The sequence below is a fragment of the Heterodontus francisci genome, chromosome 17, assembly GCF_036365525.1.
Source record: "Heterodontus francisci isolate sHetFra1 chromosome 17, sHetFra1.hap1, whole genome shotgun sequence".
Classification (NCBI taxonomy): domain Eukaryota; kingdom Metazoa; phylum Chordata; class Chondrichthyes; order Heterodontiformes; family Heterodontidae; genus Heterodontus; species Heterodontus francisci.
The window spans coordinates 39,662,904-39,683,991 of NC_090387.1; the positions used below are offsets into that span (position 1 = coordinate 39,662,904).

Below are 21,088 nucleotides of genomic sequence, written 5' to 3' on the forward strand. Positions count from 1 at the left end.
AGTTACCAAACTTCCACTGTCGCACCCTAATGCAACCCAAGTCAGCACTCCAGTCTGTGTCCACCTGTCTATCAGTCAGTGCATTCCAATTCCGAACGACTCATTGTGTAAAAAGGGTTTTTCCACATGTCGCCTCAGGTTCTTTTGCCAGTCACCCTAAATTATTGACCCTTCAGCCATTGGAAGCAGATTTTTTTTTATTCTATCTAAACCCTACATGATTTTAAACACCACTTTCAAATCTCCTTTTAGCCTTATCTGCTCTAAAAACAGCCTCAGCTTCTCCAGTCTATCCACATAGCTGCAATCCCTCATCCCTGGAACTCTTCTAGTAAATCTCTTTGAACCCTCTCCAAAGTCTTCAGCCATTCCTAAAGTGTGTTGCCCAGAATTGGACACAATGTTCCAGCTGCGGCTGAATTAGTATTTCAGATATGTTTAGCATAACTTTCTGGCTTTTGTAGTCTATACCTCTGTTTTATAAAGCCCAGAGTCCCATCTGCTTTATTAACTGTGTTAAGGACAGGTGAGAGATGATAGGGATGGTTTCCCCCTCTTTTCCACCTCTCAACTGACCGAAGACAGCGTGTTTTCTTTAAAGGTTTTTTTTAATCCCTGAGTGCTTTAATTGTCAAGAACAAACAAGTGACAGGTTTTCTTATAAGTTTACAAGAAAGATTAATGTTTATTATACAACACCTGAAATATTCGCAGCAACACCCGCTGAAACTCACACAGTTGCACACACACTGCAGAAAAGAGATTTTAAAGATAACGTGTTAGGTCTGATGATTTAAAAAATTCCTCTGTTAAACTTGCTTTTCCTTGGGGTGAAGTCCTGAAATGGTGCAAACGTAATATTTTCCCTTGTTCACTGAAGTAAGACTTGGGAGGTTCAGAAAGACGGATGCGCTGTTGCAAAGGGTTCTTGTTATATTCCAGCCAAAGGTCAATGGCAAAGTCCTGGTATGATTTCTCAGGTAGGGAGTTCAAGGCCAAACTCCAGTCACTGCCTACATGTCGTTCAAAGCTGGTAATCTTAGGCAGAGTCTTATCCCTTTGATGGTATAGATGGATCTCTGTTGTCTGCCCAGAATATACCTTTATTAACACTGCTTATCAGAAACCTAGTTTCTGTCATGTGATCATAGTTCCTCTTCCATTGTCCTCATAAATGGTTTTTGATGGTGAGACCATTGTTAGACAATGGAGTCTGGGTGTTATTCATTCTCATCTCACCTTGATAAAGTAGTTTTTTTTCACACCCATTCTTTGGAATTTGAGCTTGGAGTCAGGACGTCTACGACAATATTGTTAACCCAATCTGTTGGAGAGAAGCAGCCATTTCCACAGAAAAGGTCACTTGCAGTTTAATAATTTCTCAGGGATGTGTCCAGAAAGGTTGTTTGTATTTTAATGACTTCTTCAGAACTTATCCAGACATGAAAATTATCTCAGGGTTCTTGTAGTTCTCGGTGTTTTGGCACACCTGACCTCTTATTCCAGTTTGTCCATTTCGGGTTCACTTCATAAGTTCATTTTATAGTTCATAAGTTTGGATTGCGTGGGCATGACAGCTGCTTTGCTATCGTGTCCTGCCACCTTTTGAAGATGTTTGCTTCTCGAGGAATTGTACTTGACTATATTGTATGTTGTTTTGAATTACAGAAGACATTTTAGGACTTTGTGCTGTTGGTGGAACACTATATCATTCGGAAAGCAACTAGTTACCAACTCAAAATATCTGAGTTGTGACTTAGATCTACAGCTGAGATAACTTGTTAGTTCCATTCTGCATGTCCTGAACACTACCAGAAAGCTTTAGGCTTAAACAGTCATCAAACTATCCTGCAATAAAATTATTCCTTCAAAGAGGAGAGGAGGGAGAAATTCTATTAAGAAATCAGATAGAATGATTGTATAAGCTTCCACAACAGAAACCTCACCTTGTATTTCACCTATGATACTTTGCATCTTGGGCAAAACCTTGCCATAAGATGAGCAGAGTTCTATTGATTTGTTTTTGAAAACTCAGTTTTCCAAGATGATTTTTTGACCAGGTGACATGTTCACTGAGTGTTTACTTTCTTGCTCAGGGGAAAGCCTTTGTTAGATGTTTTCTGTAAATGTATCAGGCAGGCAAGAGCATTTCCTAATCATTGATGGGAATAGCTCATCATCCCCATCACTACCAACTTGCATGAATACAGCACCTTTAATACCCCAAGGGTCCAGATGTTCGTAATTGCTGCCTTTCATGGTCAGCAGACCATACTTATTTTTAGGACAGGAATTCTGCAATATCTAAATATTAATCAGTCAGGTTCATCTCCACATAGGCATCCTTTGTGCTGAATGATTGCAATATTTGAAACTCTATGGGTATCTTGACATATAATCCTTGTTGGATCTTAGCACAACAATGATGTGGACATTTTGAAATGCTTTCAAGCAACTTGTGAAGTTGACGTCTAAGTCCCTGCTGATAGAACTTCAGTCTTAACCCCAGCACATCATAATGTTAAATAAACTTATCCCTCCTTTATTTTTCACTTGATTGCTTCTAAATATATTTATTGTAGCTATTGAATATGATTAGTGAAAATCTGATGAGTGGTAAGAACATTTATTGAGAAGGTAAACGTGTTTTTCTTTAAAAGTGTATTTGCCATTGTAAATCTTGAGATTTGTTCTTTTTCCAACAGGAACTTGTAGCTCTTTGTCAGTTTGGCTCAGCAGGAATTGAATAGATAATCTGTGCTGACAATTCGGCGCTGCATTGTCTATGGTTTGTTTTTGAATGAAACATTAAGTTGAGGCTCAAGTCCAGTTTGAACCTACAAACTTCTAACTCAGAGTTCTACCAACTGACCCAAGTTGATGAGCAAAGGGATACAATTCCTATTGGAGACCCTTTGGCTGTTCCAGTGGTTCGATTGGACATAAAAGATCCCGTGGCACTATTCAAAGAGGAAATTTTTCTCCTGGTGTCGTGGTCGATAGGCTTCCTCAACCAAAAACAGGCTAACTGATTATTTATCTCGTTTGCTGTTCGTAAGACATTTGCTATGCACTAATCACCTGCCCACTGTGACTACACCCGAAAAAAGCACTTCCCTATAAATGTAAGGTTTTTTTTCTTAACTAGTTTTCATTCCTCCTTCCTATGTTCTGCTTGATAGTTAGTCGTTTTGGAAAATATCTGAGCTATGTACAGCAGTGCAGGAATAGTTTATCACGAGTTGTCAATAATCTTGACTCTTATCAGCTGGATCTCATTTGTTTCAGATCCAGTATCTTCCCACTTTAAGTTAGAAAGGATAATGAAAGTTTATGAATTAAAAACATTGTTGGTATTCCTGCCATCTTCCTCCTATCCAAGCCATTAGCAAAAGGAAATGCGCAAGATTAAGCATTAATTAGTGGAGAATTCCACATGTCCTTTTTCCCACAGTTGACAATATGCCAATTTATAAATGCCTTCAGATTCTTGCTTAGCTAGCTTTTGATCCACAATTCCAAAAGATCCCTGAGAGATGTTTGAAATGGCACTTATATAAAGTAGAGTACCATAGGACAGGTAATTGTTCCTACTGACTCACGTCCTTGAAAAATTCTTGTAAATTAGTAAAATACCATCTTCTGGTCAAGTTCATGTTGGTTGTAATTTAATCATACTTATTTCTCTTAAGTAATCCTGATTGTTGGTGTATGCAGCAGGCCAAAGAATAGAAATATCATGCCTTTAGTTTTACCAACCCTCTTAAACGTGCAGTTTGTTATTTTGGGCTCTCTTCACATTTTGTTTTTTTGTCTTTATTAGGTTGAATTCAATTATGTCAGTCGTGATGGACAGCCGAGAAGCTATTAACCATGTAACTTACCTGGATCTGCGAGACAATCTCCTGACTGAACTTGACTTAAGTGTAATTGCAAGTATTGAACATCTGCATTGCGAACGCAACAATCTGACCACCCTCACGTTAAGTGGTTTTTCTTTGAGAACGTTGTATGCTGGCTCCAACAGTAAGTCAATAGATTTTTAACTTGTTAGTCATTTCCTACCAACTGTCATTTTCTTCTAAGGCCTAAACTTGTCCTTGCTCTGAATTATTGCAACGCACATTGTAGGATCTCTGGGTTAGTGTTTGTGACCCAAACACTACAGATTCATTGGAACTTTGAGTACCCCACACTGGGATAGCTTAACAAACAAAAGTTACCCCCTTTAATTTGTGTTCAAAAATCCAGTTCTTTCGGACTCTTGAGTATGATGGGACCAGGAGTGAAGATCAGATGAAGAATAGTGCCAAGTAACTGCAAGGATCAAGGGAGGCATCGTGCTAGAAAAGGGAATAGTGAAAGGGGACATGGCTGAAGAGAAGAGAGCTTTGCAGGGCTTGGAGATTACTATGAAACATAAGGAGCTTGAGTCCAGTATGGCAGCCAAGTATGTAAGAATTTATAATGTGTAGTATGGATCTGGGCAAAGAACTAGACTTCATAAAGAGGGATCGTTGGTGTCGGACATTGTGCAGCTTTTCCAATGAACTGCCGTGGTGCATTAGGCAATGAGTGATGTATTTTTACCCAGCTTGTATTCTCATTGAGGTTGACTGGAATTTCTATTTAAAATAACCCGTTTTAATAACTTAATTTGGGTATCTGTTTAGAGTTGACAACACTGAGCATCTATCCACTTCCTGGTCAACTGGTTCACCTTGATCTTTCAAGGTAGGTGGATTTTTATCTCAATGTACATATACAGTAATATACTTAAGTCATATACTGCACCAGTAAATTTGAAACAGTCACAGACATGTGTATTCGATATTTATGCTTCTGCAAAATATGATTTTCAAATAAATATCAGCAGTTTATTGTATTATGATCAAATTATTTTATTTTACCTCAATAGGAACAGACTGGAATCTGTACCTGACTGGGTGTGTGATGCCAAGAAACTTGAGCTGCTGGATGTTAGTCATAACCTGATGACGGAATTACCTAGGAGGTGGGAAAGGACTAGATCTCGTGATAATGTGCAGTTTAAGGCACAGAACTTTTATTATTTGTACTAAGCTGCTGTTGCTACTTTTTCCCTCAAGATTGCATAGTTATCTTAAGGACTTCATCTATTAGTTGAAGCAAACATGGAGACAACATGTTTGGGGGCAGGCTTTGGTCCTGAAAAGCTGAGATCCCACTGGTCTCACTGATGCTGCTAGTGGAGGAGCACTGCATTAGTTTAGCTCTGTTGATAACAATGAAACCTTTATTTCAGACTATTGTAGGAACTGATCATAATGCATATTGCTCGTAATCTAGGCTGACAAATGCACGAATGGCGAGTTCTGCATCATTGGAGATGCTGTCCTTTGATTGAAGCATTTAACCACGGTTCCGTCTACCCATTAAAATCTCTCTCAATTCTTAAGAGAAAGACTTTCATGGTATCCTGCCAAAAATTCCTTCCTCAACCAATGCCACTAAATTAGTGATAATTGGATTATTCATCTCATTATTACAATGACAATATTTGGTGCAGAATGATTTTTAATTTTGCATAATAAGTTCCTGCCCTTCAAAGATAATCCATTTAATGACGTTCTTGGAGAAATTTCAATATGACCAGGTACTAAAGTAAATTATTATTATGGTGATGAATATCTGCCTGTCCTGGAGGTTCCTGCTACGCAGGCTGTGTCAAGAGGTTTGGGGGCTCTGGGAGAGCTGTTTGTGGTTAATGTCCTCTCCTTTTCTCTTTCAGCCTTCCTCATAATTTCTCTGCTGCTCTTGCTGTTTCTTTGTTATGCTCTTCCTGCATCTATTATAACCTCCTTTTCTCTCTCTCTTCTCTTTGGTCTCTGCTGCTGTCCCTCTTTTTTTCCTCTATGTGCAGGTGGGAGAATGTGGTAAATCAGAAGACGGCCAACTAGCATTTATGTGGCACCTTTCACGATCTCAAGGTGTCCTAAAGTGCTCAATACCCAATTTACTTTTGTAATGTAGAAATCAAGGCAACCAACTTGTACTCAGCAAGGTTCCACAAATATCAATGAAATAAATGACTGGATAAATATTGGCTAGAACTGTGCAGCTCTTGATTGAATATTGCCATGGGATCCCTTATGCTTCCCCGGGTGGAAAGAAGGGATTTCAGTTTAAAGTCTTACTTGGTAGATGAGATCACAGTGCAATACTGAGTGAGTGCTGCACTAACCTTCGAGCCAAAATTCCATGTTCAAGTCTGGTGTGGGGCTTCAAACCACGATCTTCTGACTTAGAGGCGAGAGTGTTATCACTGAGCCAAGGCTGACACCTTTGGAAATCTCTAGAGGGCTGTGAACGAGAGCAGAGACTGCAGGCAGCATGAGCATAGCACCATGGTGCAGGGGCTATTCAGATTGGAGGAGTAAAAAAAAAATGTAGTTGTAGTAGGGGCCAATATAGTTAGGGGAATAGATACTGTTCTATGCAACTGAGAGCATGAATCCCCAAGGCTGTGTTGCCTGCTTGGTGCCAGGGTTAAGGACATCACCTTGGGGCTGGAGAAGAACTTGGAGTGGGAGGGGAAGGATCCAGTTGTCGTGGTCCACGTAGGTACCAACGACATAGGTAGGACTAAGAGAGAGGTTCTGCTAAGGGAATATGAGCAGCTCATGACAAAATTAAAAAGCAGAACCACAAAGGTGATAATCTCTGGATTACTACCTGAGCCACGAGAAAATTGGCAAGGGTAAATAAGATCAGAGAGTTGAATGTGTGGCTCAAAGATTGGTGTGGGAGAAATGAGTTTCAATTCCTGGGGCTCTTGCAGCAGTACTAGGGAAAGAGGGAGCTGTTCCATTCAGACGGGCTTCACTTGAACCAAGCTGGGACCAGTGTTCTGGTGAATCGATTAACTGAGGCTGTAGAGAGGGCTTTAAACTAAATAGTTGTGGGGAGGATTCAGCTGAGGGAAAATTTAGAAAGTTTAAGAGAAAGGACAAGGCAATCTTACTGCCCATATCACTATGCAGTGATAAATTTATTGGAGTTCTTTGAGGATGTAACAAGCAGGGTGGATAAAGAGGAATTAGTAGGTGTTGTGTATTTGGATTTCCAAAAGGCATTCGATTAGGTGTCACATAAAAAGGTTACTACACAAGATAAGAGCTCATGGTGTTGGGGGTAATGTATTAGCATGGATAAAGGATTGGGGAACTAACAGCAGAGAGTCGGGATAATGCATCATTTTCAGGTCGACAAACTGTAACCAGTGGAGTGCCACAGGGATCAGTGCTGGGGCCTCAACTATTTACAGTCTATATTAATGACTCGGATGATGGGACAGAGTGTATTGTAGCCAAATTTACAAAGATAGGTGGGAAAGCAAGTTGTGAGGAGGACACAGAGTTTGCAAAAGGATATAGATAGGTTAAGAGAGTGGACAAAAAATTTGGCAGATGGAGTATAATGTGGGAAAATGTGAAGTTATCCAGTTTGGTAGGAAGAACAGAAAAGCAAAATATCATTTAAATGGAGAGAGACTGCAGAATGGTGCAGTACAGAGGGATCTGGGTGTCCTCGTACATGAATCACAAAAAGCTAGCATGCAGGTACAGCAAGTAATTAGGAAGGCAAATTTTTTAGATTAGAGATACAGCACTGAAACTGAAATGTGAACCTTTATTGCAAGGGGGGGTGGAGTATAGAAGTAGGGAGGTCTTGCCAGAACTGTACAGGATGTTGGTGCGACCACACCTAGAGTACTGTGTACAGTTTTTGTGGTCTTATTTAAGGAGGCATATACTTGCATTGGAGGCAGTTGCGAGAAGGTTCACTAGGTTAATTCCTGGGATGAAGGGGTTGTCCTATGAGGAAAAGTTGGGCCTGTACTCCGTAATTTAGAAGAATAAGGGGTGATCTTATTGAAACATGTAAGATTTTGAGGGGGCTTGACAGGATAGATGCTGAGAGGATGTTTTCCCTCGGGGAATCTAGAATTGGGGATATAGTTTCAGAAATAGAGGTCTCCCATTTAAGACAGTAATGAGGAGGAAATTCTTCTATCAGAGGGCCATTAATCCAAACAGTGGAAGCTGGGTCATTGAATATATTCAAGGCTGAGCTCGACAGATTTTTGATCTACAAGTGAGTAACGGGTTAAGGGGGGCAGGCAGGAAAGTAGAACTGAGGCCACGATCAGAACAGCCATTTTCTTATGTTATGGATGCACAGTCGATGAGCATATTCAAGACTGAGGTCAGTAGATTTTTGGGCACTAAGGGAATCGAGAGATAGGAATAAGGTGGGAAAGTGAAGTTGATGTAGAAGTTCAGCCATGATCTTATGCAATGACTGAGCAGGCTCAAGTAGCTGTATGGCCTACTGCTCCTCTAGTGTAGGTAGGTGGTAGGAGAATGGTGGGGATGTGGTAGGGAATATGGGATTCATGTAGGATCAGTATAAATGGGTGGTTGTTAGTCGCCACACACTTGGTGGGCTGAAGGGCTTGTTTCAGTGCTCTATCTCTCTATGACTCTATTTCTTAAGTTCTTAAAACCTCAACTGAAAGAATATTCTTGAATTCCTTTAAATTTGGCTTACAGAGCAGCTGAAACTGACAACTGAAAATAGAAAGTGATAAAGTTATTTGCTTATGTATGCTTTTGCACTGCTGCACAAGTGCATTAATTCTTCACCTCAGTCCAGGGTTGGACCTTGCCCTGGAATACCAAGGTGTGTGGTGCCATCTTCCAGTGGGAGAGAGTGTACTAAGGGTTAAGGCTTCTGATTTTGTATGGGGTTGGGAAACACTGGAATGATTGGAAGGTGTAATGAAAAAGGTTTATGGGTATATTTTGGATTTGTTGGGTGTGAAATAATGAATTATGTATGTGTGAGTTATGTTGTGAAGTTTATTTTGAGAGCACATTGTGGCGAGGTGGTGACTGGATCCTGGAGAATTTTTTTGCTATTCTCCAAGTAACTAATGTATAACTCTAGTTGTTAGCAAAGCAGTCAGTGAATCTGTGTTATTTTCACTTTGCAATTAAGACTTCATTTTTTTATTTTACCGATTGCACAGAACCAAATTTTGTTCTTGGTGATTCGTCACTGAAACTTTAAAATGTCATTTTTAGCTTGGTTAACCTGATGCTTTTGCTTATGAATGGACTGCTGAGTGTGCTACTTAGCCATGTAGACCATAAAGCATGCAGCACAATTCCCAGTCTCTGTTGAATTAGCTGATCTCAGCTGAGACATTGGGTTACTATAATTGGCCTCAGTGCGCTTGGGTTAAGGAAAAGAGAAATCACCCAAGGTTTATGCTCCTGTTTACTGGTCAGTGACCATCTCTGCTAGACATAAGATCAGAGCAAGATAATACTCATGATACTTCCCCAATGGTTAATAGCATGCCAACACACCTGCTTATTATTTGAGCTCTCATATTGTCATGGTCCTGGAGTTTTTTTTTTGGGAATATGCGTTTGCCTTTAAGGCTTGCAAGGGATCAGTATTGCTTTAAGAACCAGCAAGCCTCAGGAGTTATAGGAAGGTGCATTTTCGTTGCCTTAGAAACAGCCATTTGGAGTCTGCAATGCAAAGGGTGCATTCTCATTACCATAGATACAACCACTGGGAGTAAGTCTCATGCGATACATTTGTTACAGTTCAGTTTTGAGCTGGCTTTTAGTTGAAGACAGTTTTTCTAACAGACACAGAGGACACAGCTGTGGTGTCAGTGCCTGGAAAAAGAGCTCTCGGCCATTCAAGCTGAAGGAATAGGATTTTAATCTGTTTAATTATTATCTCTCAAAATTCTAAAACATCAAGCCAAAACAGAGATCTCTGGTAATTTAAACTGAAGGGAGGGAAGTTAGATTGTGACAATCTTTTATCCCTCAAAAAACTCTAAAGTCAGATTGATTCTGTTGAAAGTGTTTGCAAATCGTTAATTGTTGAAATTCGTTAGAGAAGGAAAGCAACGTTCTGTGAGGACTTCAAGCAACATTGGACTGTAAATTTGCAAGGACTCTAATTTTTTCTATTTTAAATGTTTATATCTTCAGTGTTTAGGAATTTAGTTCTTCTAATTAAACAGTTAATTTGTTGATTTAAAGACACCTGGTTTGGTTAGCCTCATTCTGGGGTTAATAGATGGTACAATTTGGCTGGGTCTTTCTTTAATTTGGAAAGTTTTAAATGATATGTTAAGCGATCTGTGGAGTGACAGGTTTGAATTATCATTGCGTTTCTCCCACCACAATCAGAATCGCATATTTTGATTGGGGGCTTTGACAGGAACGGTCGGTCGTAACAATATGAATAATGTCCCTTTGGACAGGGTACAGGTGTGTAACCATATCACCACATGAATCCTTCAGGGTAGGTGGAGAGAAAACGGGATTGGTAAGACTGTCTCGTGAACAATATCTTGTACATAATGTCTGAAAAATAATTTTGTCTATTGCTTACCTCAGATTACTGTGCAGCTTGAGCCTACAGAAGCTATTAGTTGGACATAACCATCTTCAGACTCTCCCCAGTCACCTGGAACACACACCTCTGGAGATTTTCGATGTACAACATAATCAACTAAATGAGCTTCCAGAATGTCTTTTCCTGAAGGCTTTGAAGTAAGTAAAACATGTTATGAAATTATGTTAAGCGATTGTGCTGTAGAGGGATTTGTGGCTGAAGATAAGAAACAGTGAAGACAGTTGAGTACTGTATTAAACAGTACTATAATGTCTATCTAATATTCCAAATTATTTAACACTATCGAACTGATTTTGCTGTTGTAAAGAAGAATTTGAAAGAAGTGTATACAAGTATAAATTTTGGGACCTTGTTTATTTCCTTTGTTCAAGTACAGCGTATTCTTTGGTGGTTTGGAAAGGATTTTTTTAAATCACGGAAATGGATACTATATCTACCTTGTACTATTATTTGGTTGATAGTTTTTCCAGAGCTAGCAATATAAATTTTAGACAAACTGGTATGTCACTCACAATATTGGCACACTGGTTGTATGAATACAGTAATGTCAAACAGCTTATTCATTGGATGACTTTGTTTCTCAAATCTAGAAAACATAAATCACAAACTAACATTCATACTCAAATGCAAAGCGAAGTGACTACTACAGTAAGTTTATTCAAAGTAATTGATAAGGTTTAGCGTAGTGCAAACAATAATTGTACATTTAAACACCTTTGAGAAACTATTATCAACCATAAAACTTTGGGATGTTTGTTTTAAAAACTGCTTCAGGATATGATGCAAACTAATGGTTTGTTCATAATGGTAAAAAAAAACTTTTGACTTGCATCATGCGTGCACCATAGAGTGATGCAAAACAACATAAAAATGCAGTTTGTGAGAAATGGGAAGAGAATTTTTTTCCACCTCCTTCCATGTCTTTTTTTAAGCTGATGATTTATTGGCTGATTTAGTTCCCTGGATCATAACGCAGTCCTTCACTACCTCACTTCAGGAAGTCATAGGTGGCAATAATGTTTTCGCTGAGGTCAGAAGTGCATGCTATGTGAGGATTGCAGTCTTGAGCCCATGTCCTGTCATACTCTGGTGCAGTGTATTAGGGCTCTACAGGGTTGCACTACTACCACCATCATTTCTATCCTTGTATTTCTAAATGTAATCCTGACTTTAGTAAAATAAATTCAAACTCAGCTTCCCTTTCTATGCTTCTGGTCTTCTGTGTAAATATATTCTTGGGTTTAATATTGTCTCACAAAATGACTGATAATTTTTTCACTATTTAACCTTTCTTTATACGATTTCAATTTTTTGACTTGTATAATATGTGCTGCCAGGAAATGCATGAATAATGAAAATGAGATTGTACTGAATATTAAAAGAACAGTAACTTTTGTGTTGTACATATATAATAGAAAAATGAACCGATAGCTCAATTTTCTACAGTTGTTTAACTTTAAATTCTTTTTTTTATTTCCAAAATATACTTTACTCATAAAAATCTGTTAAAAAAAAAAATACATCACCAAACAGTTTCAAGCAGCACCAAAAAATACATACATTGCAAGGGAGATCAGTTTCCTTCAATACAATCATGAGTTGCCTTACAACCCTTCCATTTCACATTTGTCGTGCCAGATACATTTTTACATTTTATAGGAGACAACATTTTCCCGATACAGTTCGAGGGGTTTCCCATGGATCCAGCCCCTCAGTTCATCTTGGTGGGGGGACCTTACACTGTGGTCTTTCCCCATTGAACCTTTGCTGCGGCTGCCCCAAGCTTTAGTGCGTCCCTCAGCACGTAGTCCTGGACCTTGGAATGTGCCACTCTGCAACATTCGGTCGTGGACAACTCTTTGCGCTGGAAGACCAACAAGTTTTGGGCAGACCAAAGGGCGTCTTTCACCGAATTGATAGTCCATATAACCAGTAGATCTCATATGGCATTTCAATTGGGCACATTTTGGTCTGGAGCATAGCTGACTCATGCCTTTTAAAGTCATTGCTGTAAATAGGCTCTAGCTACTTAGAAACTGTCGAACTCAAACAGAGATTAGTTGTAACTGCTTAAAAACTTTAGGCTCTAGGTCAGTGACTGGCTTTTTTAAAAATTCTGTTGACTGTTTTGTATCTGCACCATAGTAAACATCCACTTTATGACTTGTGTGTAGATGCAGTATTTGTGTGTGTATTTGTTATTCCCATTCAATCCCTGATTCCTACCCTTTGTTGCCTTGTTACTTCTCATCCTGTTCAGTCTTTCATCCCCTCCTCTTCGTTGTCAAGGTGGTAATTGCAAAACACTTGACCACCTGAGAGTTGGGTGAGAAACTACAATGGCTCAGTGGGTTAGGGAGTGTACTGATGAGCTGGATAAACAAGTGACCAAGAAGTACTTAGGCTGCATGAGCAAGTACTCAGCAGGCAAATGACTGGCAAAACAACACCTTAAGTAAGTACGGCCTATCCTGACCCAAGTTCTTTTTTTCTCATATCCCCTTCCTCCCCATCCTCTAATTAATTTTCACCAGAATTGCATCAGGACTTTATGGCTACATACTTTTTTCGTACAGTGAAGTAGTGTACGAGTTGGAGACAAAATGGTAGTCTGTTTAATTTGGGGCCCCAGAAATTCCTAACCCTAAATCAGGGTCCCCTCATTCAGCGCAAAAACCAAGCCATATTCCTGAGAGTGGGTGAAGAGAATAAATGAAGGTCTGGAAAAAAATCTGTCTGTCAAACAGAAAGAAACAACTCTCGCTTTATAGTTATTTATAATTAAGTAATGCCCAAGCGTTCATGGTTTATTTTGTCTTGATACTTTTATACATAATATTGTTACCTGGCCTGTGCTGGACAAAGACGCACACTGTAAATACATAGTTTTGCCAACAGTGTTCATCAAATTCAGAAGGAAGCATACTTCATTTGACAGGAAACAGGGCCATTGCAGTAAAACCCAACCCAGTGATTCTGTCTCCAGCCACGTTCTCCAAATCTGGCTTGTGACACATGGGTGCGGCTTTCTGAGAATATTTTTCAACAGCCTGCAGCTGTTTTATTTTATTCAAAATTGTTCGTTTTTTTATTTTCTTAAATGTTAGCTACATATTTTTTTTAATTCATTCATGAGATATGGACGTCACTGGTTAGGCCAACATTTATTGACCATCCCTAATTGCCCTTGAACTAACTATGCCATCTCATAGAGCATTTAAAATCTGGAGTCACATGTAGGCCAGACTAGGTAAAGATGGCAGATTTCCTTCCCTAAAGGACATTTGAACCAGATGGGTTTTTACAGCAATCGACAATGGTTCCATGGTCACCATTAGACTAGCTTTTTAATTCCAGATTTATTACTTGAATTCAAATTTCACCATCTGCCATGGTGGGATTCGAATCCATGTCCCCAGAGCACTAGCCTGGACCTCTGTACTACTAGCCCAGTGACATTACCACTATGCCACCACCTCCCCTATTTGTACCTGAATATTTTCAGCTAGGAAAAAATCAACATGGTGTCTGTAGCCACCCTTAGAAAAATTTTGTCGCAATTTCATTGTCACTTCCTGCTACTTGCGTCTTTGGGATTGGTAGCAGTAAAAATATATATTTTCTGCAGCTTTCTCAATCCTAATTAGTATTTACTGACTTTATTCAACTGCCTTTGGTTCATGTTTAGTTAATCAAATATTTGATCACTTAAAATATAGGTTGCCATTTCAGTCAAAAATTAATTTTGCCTTCTTGAGGTGACACTTTCAGGTGTGACACCTTTAAAAGGGGTGGTGTGATGTATATGTAAGACTTTTCAATATATATGTATAATTTTTTTATAATACTGATCATTTTACATTTACCAGTATTAGTATTTCTGTTTTTTCACTTCCCCACTCCCATCCTTGACGGCATTGGCAGCATGCTATGTAATAGTTCTTTCTATGGGTACTGAATGCCCTCGGGTACCTTGGTGATGCAGCTGTTATTCATATGTGAGACTTGACTGTGAGAACTGGAGTACCGTTTGAATACAGGGGCATCACATCAGAAACCAATCATGCTCTTGTGTCAAATCTACAAAGGCGTACTTCCAACTGGGTAGCTGAATTATGATAAGGAACAAAAACTCTGACAGATTTTCAACAATAAAAACTTGTATTTTATATAGCATCTTTAGTGTTATAAAACAGCTTCATAAAAGCATTATAAAGCAACATTTAACACCGAGCCAGATAAGGAGATATTAGGGAAGGTGACAGAAAACTTGATCAAACAGTTAGGTTTTAAGGATCAACTTAAAGGAGGAAAGAGAGATGGAGAGGGCATTCCAGAGCTTTAGGCCTTGTCACTGAATGCATGGCCACCAATGGTGGAAATATTAAAATCAGGGATGCTCGAGAGGCCAGAATTAGATGTGCGACTGGAGGAAATTGCAGTGGTAGGAAGGGGGAAGGCCATGGACAAATTTGAAAACAAGGATACAAATTTTAAAATTGAGACATTGCTTAACCAGGAGCCAGTGTAGATCAGTGAGCATAAGGGTGATGGGTGAACAGGACTTGATGTAAATTGGGACACGGGAAGCAGAGTTTTGGATGATCTCAAGTTTGTGGAGCGTAAAATGTGGGAGACCAGCCACAAGTGTATTGGAATAGTCAAGCGGGGAGGGTGTGATAAAGAACAAAAGGGAAAGTCGGTGATAGGATGGAGGGCAGGAGAGATTAGATGATATGAGTGCTTCCATTTTTTTGTTAAACTTTGTAGATTTGTGTTTTAAAACTGAAAAGGAGTCCATGGATTTTTTGTCTAACATGGGTCACTGAGAGGCCTGGATTGTAAACCGTTACTGGAAGGCACCTGTCTTAAAATAATTACCCATAAGGGGTTGTTTTATACTTGGGGAAAGATGTTTACAAAGAAGTGACAGGTCAAGATTTATAGGGGTCAGGTGGCTTGACTCGTGTGACATTGTTTTTGGTTTCGCTTTGGGCAGTGAGTTGGGATATGGACAATGGTTTGAAAAGACAGTTGGAGAAAACTTGCCAAGGGAGCAATACCCAGCTTAGTCTCTTCCATCTCAATGAATAAACCTGCAAGTTTTCCATCTCTTGAGAAGCTGAGAAGCAAGCCTGAAACTCCTGTTACTGCATTTTCCCTGGAAAGCCTGCCCAAACTGATCTTCAACATCGCCTGACAAAAACTGTTCTAGATAGATCCCAGTGACAGCCGTTTCTTCGTATTTGGGATGCCAAACAAAAAAGGACTTCTGACATCTTTTCATATCTCTCTTTTTCTTCAAGAATTGGCAAGTATTTTGGCCAACAGTTTTTGTTTTTTTTTGTACTAGAGCTCTAAAGAGTAAATTTTTTTTTTTTTGTTTAACTGTTTGTGTGTTATTGTGTGAGGGGCTAAGGAAAAAAGGGAACTTTTATATTTCGAATCGTGAGTTTATGCTTTACTTCATTACTCGTTAAGACTTGTTTTATAATAAACTGATAATTTTGTTGTTTATTAAAGAAACCTGGTTGGTGTGTTTTATTCTGGGATAAAGATAGAGTCTATGATTGACCGTATCAGTAAGTGGGAAAAAATTTAAATATATGTTGTGACTGTGGAGAAGTGGAACAAGAATAAACAGTGCACTCCTCCCGCCTCGGTCGTAACATATAATTGGGTGCTCTTTGCGGGATAGCCCAACTACGTACAATTGCAAGTGGGGTAATAATAGTTGAAAAGAGGTAAAGCAAAAGAACAGGTTTCTTGTGCAGTAGATTAACGTTTACTCTACTGGAATGTCTTTAACAGTTGCTGTAACTTTTCTGGGGAAGGAGGATATATCCCTGAGTGATTTAAGAAACTGTTGGTGTTAGAGTTAAAACCAGGAGCTAAGAAAGCAGGCATAATTGAAGTAATAGCACACCATTTGAAATTGGAAGAAGGAAAACCAGAGGGTAATGCAGTTGAATTAGCTAGGATTAAATTGCAATTGGAAATGAAAAAACTTGAGCTTGAAAGAGAGTTGACAACAAAGAAGCTTGCATTTGAAGAAGAGGAAAGGGAAAAAGAGCATTTCAAAGAGAAAGAGAAGGAAAGGAATTTGAAGTTAAAAAGATGGAACTAAGACACAGGGGTAGTCTTGACTGCAGTGAAAGTTCTGGTGAAGAAAGATCTGACTCCAGCCCAGGACCCAGTGAGAGCTGTTTAAATTTGTGCAAGCCCTCCCTAAGTTGAGGAAAGGGACATTTTTTTTCTTTTGAAAAGATAGCCAAACAGATGAAGTGGCCGAAGGAAATCTGGACACTGCTTATGCAAAACAGGTTGATGGGCAGAGCTCATGTAGTTTATGCTTTCTGAGGAGGCTTCTGCAGATTGAAATGAAAAAAAAAGGCTATTCTCGCTGCGTATGAGTTAGTCCCTGAAGCTTACTGGTAGAAATTTCGGAGCCTATGGAGACTGTCTGGGCAGACTTGTATAGAATTTGAGAGGGTAAAGCAAATTAATTTTGATCGTTGGATGCGGGCACTAAAGGTAGAAGCCACATATGAGAACCTTAGGGAACTACTTCTTCTGGAAGAATTTAAAAATTCATTCCCTCCGTTAGTAAGAACCCATGTAGAGAACCAGAAGGTTTCAATGGCCAGACAGGCAGCAGAAATTGCTGATGATTACAAGCTTATTTATAAGCCCAAACCCTTTGCCGTCACCCCCACAAACCTGAGAAGGATAGAAGGTAGGAGAGTGAAAGGAAGGCAAGTAGCCGAGGACAAGAAGGGACAGCTGGGCATGCCCCGGGATCTTCTCCTCAGGCCAGAAAGGAAGATTCTGAGGATAGAAGTGAAGTCTGCAAGCCTAAGTGTTACCATTGTCATAAGCTGGGACTCCTTTGTGCAGAATGCTGGAAGTTGTGGAGTAAACCCATGGGACTTATTGGAGTATACAAAGTCAATGTAGAGAAAGGGACCCTGACCAAGAGTACGACAGATCAGGCTGTAGCTCTGACTGCAGCTGTAAGGCTAAATACAAAAACCACTGTGAGTGCAGGTGTTGTGAATAAAATACCCGAGAGTTATAGGGAATTCTTGTCAAAAGGAAAAGTAACTCCTTATCCCTCAACTCAAGTGAGGCAGGCAAACGTATAGTTATACTTAGGGATACAGGAGCCATCCAAACTCTCTCGCTGGGGAAAGGCATAACATTTCCACCAGAGAGTGCACTGAATGCCAAGGTTTCAGTGAATGTTGTTGGCGGGCAGTACATACCTGTACCTTTGTATCGGGTGCACCTAGAGTGTGCCCTAATGTCTGGAACTGTGGGAGTTGTCCATAGTTTTCTAGTAAATGGAGTTGACCTACTCCTGGGGAATGATTTGGCCAGAGCAAAGGTAGTAACTTCTCCGGTAGTCATGGAAAAACCAAGTGACGTTAAAGAGACAGAACAGTTTCAGGAAAAGGTTCCAGGAATTTTTTCTTCATGTGTAGTGACCTGAGCAATGACTAAACAAGTTCCATTGTCGGAAGTAAAATTTGCACTGCAGTCAGGTAGCCGAATATCTGAAACTTTCTTTGGGGATTTGGATAATCCGAAGGAAATGTTTAATCAGTCTTCTCTGATCAAGGCTCACCAAGCCGATCCAGAGTTAAATAAAGTGGCACAATCATCTCTAACTGAAGCTGAAGCAAAGGGAGTTCCAGAAGGCTACTATATTAAAGATGGGATTCTGATGAGGAAGTGGAGACCTCCTCACAGTGCTGCGGACATAGAATGGATGGTAGTTCATCAGATTGTGGTACCGTCCAAGTAACACCGGGAACTATTCAGGATAGCCCATGAAATTCCTACAGCGGGACATGTGGCGATCCAGAAGACCAAATCACATATAAATCGACATGTTCACTGGCCAGGTCTTTCCAAGAACGTGGTGCAGTTTTGTAAAACATACCAGATTGTGGGAAAACCACAACCTGTAATACAACCAGCACCTCTAATCCCCATAAAGTTTTTGGGGAATCATTTAGTCAGGTGTTGGTAGACTGTGTAGAACGTTTGCTTAAAACAAAAGCGGGACACCGATATATACTCGCTATCGTGGATAAGGCTACTCAGTGCCCAGAGGCCATTCCTTTGAGAACCAATTACTGCTAAGGTAGTGGTAGAGAAGTTAACCCAATTCTTCACTAGATATGGATTACTGATTGAGATTCAGTCGAATCAAGGTTCCAATTTTATGTCTTAAAAATTTTCAGGAAGTTATGGGTAATCTGGGTATAACACAGTTAAAGTCTTCAGCATACCACCCACAGACACAAGGAGCTTTAGAAAGGTACCATCAGACACTCAAAACAATGATCAGGGCATACTGTCATGAATATCCCCATGATTGGGTTAAAGGGTTAGAATTTCTTTTGTTTGCGACTAGGGATTCACCTAATGAATCTACCAGTTGTAATCCTTTTGAATTAGTTTATGGACATGAGGTAAGAGGTCCTCTTAAAAACTAATTAAAGAAAGATTTTTAGAACAGAGGGATGAATCTTCTGTGCTAGATTATGTATCCGTGTTCCAGGAACGATTCACGAGAGCTTGCAAAGTGGCTTCCCAAATAACTATGAAGAAATGGGCAGACCCGAACATTTCAACCAGGGGATGAGGTGTTAGTATTACTGCCTTTACAGGGAGAACCGCAGAAAGCACAGTTCAGTGGTCCATATAAAGTGGTCAAGAGACTTGATGAAGTAAATTATTTGATTGACACCCCAGATCACCAGGAAAAGCATTGGCTGTCTCATATCAATATGTTGAAACAATATTATCGCCAGGAGGAAGATAAGCAAGCACAGGTATGTCAGGTAGTAGGGACAGTGAAGGATGAAAGGGATAGTAAGGATGAGGCAGAAGGAGGCCTGGACCATTCTTAAATCGAATCTCCTATTATTCAGTTAGCTAATACTGAATTGTTGGGGCGATTGGACACTATGCTTTCATATTTAGATGCAGAACAGCGAGAAGACTAAACAAGGCGACTCACAGCCTGTGAGGATGAAAGAGTCTGTGGGGATAAGCCAGGATGTACAACCTTAGCCACACATGATGTGGATGTAGGGGACTCCTTTCCTATAAAACAGTATCCTTAAGTCCAGAGAAACAGGCCCAGGTAAAAGCGGAAATCCAATACATGTTGGAAAACCACCTAATTGAACCCATCAAAGCAGCTGCAATTCCCCAGTAATATTAGTACCTAAGCCTGACGGTTCAGCTAAACTCTGCATGGACTACAGAAAGGTTAATGCAGTAACAAAGGCAGATTCCTACCCAATTCCTTGCTTGGAAGACTGTATTGAGAGTGGGGGCATTGCCACGTTTCTTACAAAAATAGATTTTTTTCAAGGGATACTGCTAAGTTCCTTTAACATTCCAAGCTAAAGAAATATCTGCCTATGTCACACCAGACAGTATTTTCCAATGCCAAGTGGTTCCATTTGGGCTTAAAAAAAAAATGCCCCAGCATCTTTCAGAGACTAATGAACCAAGTGGTAGCCAGTGTTCCTAACTATGTCGTTTTCCTTGATGATGTGCTGGTATACAGTGATACTTAGAAGGACCACTTGGAACAACTGGCAGCTCTGTTTAGAAAATTACAGTTGGCCTATTTGGTAATAAGCTTCGTGGGAAAATTTAAAAACCAGAATGCCAGACTATTCCGATGGAGTTTACTATTGCAACTTTATCACTTAAAGATTATCCACATTGCGGGCAAAAATAATGTAATTGCAGATGCTTTATCTAGAATCAAACTTTGCTTTGAGTTATCTGAACGCAAAGATGGTACAAAGCAGAATTGTATTAGCTACAGGTAAAGAATGAATGAGCATGAGTGTGGGAATGTGTTTTAAAATTTTTTCATTTATTTTTTCCACATTTTGTAATGAAACGCATTTAAAAATGGAATTTCATTCCACCAAGGGTGGAGGTGTTACAAGTGCTTCCATTTTTTGTTAAATTTTGTAGATTTGTGTTTTAAAACAGAAAAGGAGTCCATGGATTTTTTTTTTTACAAGGGTCACTGAGAGGTCTGGATTGTAAACAGTTACTGGAAAGCATCTGAAAATAATTACTCAGGAGGGGTTGTTTTGGACTTGGGGACAGATGTTTACAAGGAAGTGACAGGTCATGATTTATAGGGGTCAAGTGTAGTTAGGGAGCTGTGGGAGTCAGTGGGCTAAGAGTGAATTTTTGTTGATAGCCAATCCTGTAGGAAATTAAGGGTGCCTTAAAAAATTTCTTCGTTAATTAGGATAAAATGTTGAGGTAAGACATAATATAAAGTAATGTCAAGGTAGAGGAATTCAGGGAAGTAATGCCTCAAACCATGTGTGTCAGACAAAAGTCCTTGCAGAGACTTTAAACTGCATGTGTAAGCTGAGAACACAGGATGTTCTGAGGCTGCTGCAGATAAGCAACTAAATGTAACAGGTTGAGAAAATGGGATACTGAGATGATGAAGTTGTAATAGGCTACATGTCATCCTGCTCTGGTGAATCACCTAGGGATGGGCATGAATGGGCTCTAAGGAGGGGTTAATTGGATAAGAGCC

The 21,088-nt window shown here is 39.7% G+C and overlaps 1 protein-coding gene across 10 annotated transcripts in view; it reads left to right on the forward strand.

Moving 5' to 3' along the window:
* The window catches only part of LOC137378861 (PH domain leucine-rich repeat-containing protein phosphatase 2-like), a 228,918-nt gene that overhangs the window by 169,078 nt on the left and 38,752 nt on the right, over positions 1 to 21,088 (forward strand). For all 10 annotated transcript variants that reach the window (XM_068049311.1, XM_068049312.1, XM_068049313.1 and 7 more), the window contains 4 exons: positions 3,824 to 4,026; positions 4,674 to 4,734; positions 4,919 to 5,014; positions 10,473 to 10,628. In XM_068049311.1, coding sequence (XP_067905412.1) covers positions 3,824 to 4,026; positions 4,674 to 4,734; positions 4,919 to 5,014; positions 10,473 to 10,628 — 516 coding nt within the window. The remainder of the gene's footprint in view (positions 1 to 3,823; positions 4,027 to 4,673; positions 4,735 to 4,918; positions 5,015 to 10,472; positions 10,629 to 21,088) is intronic.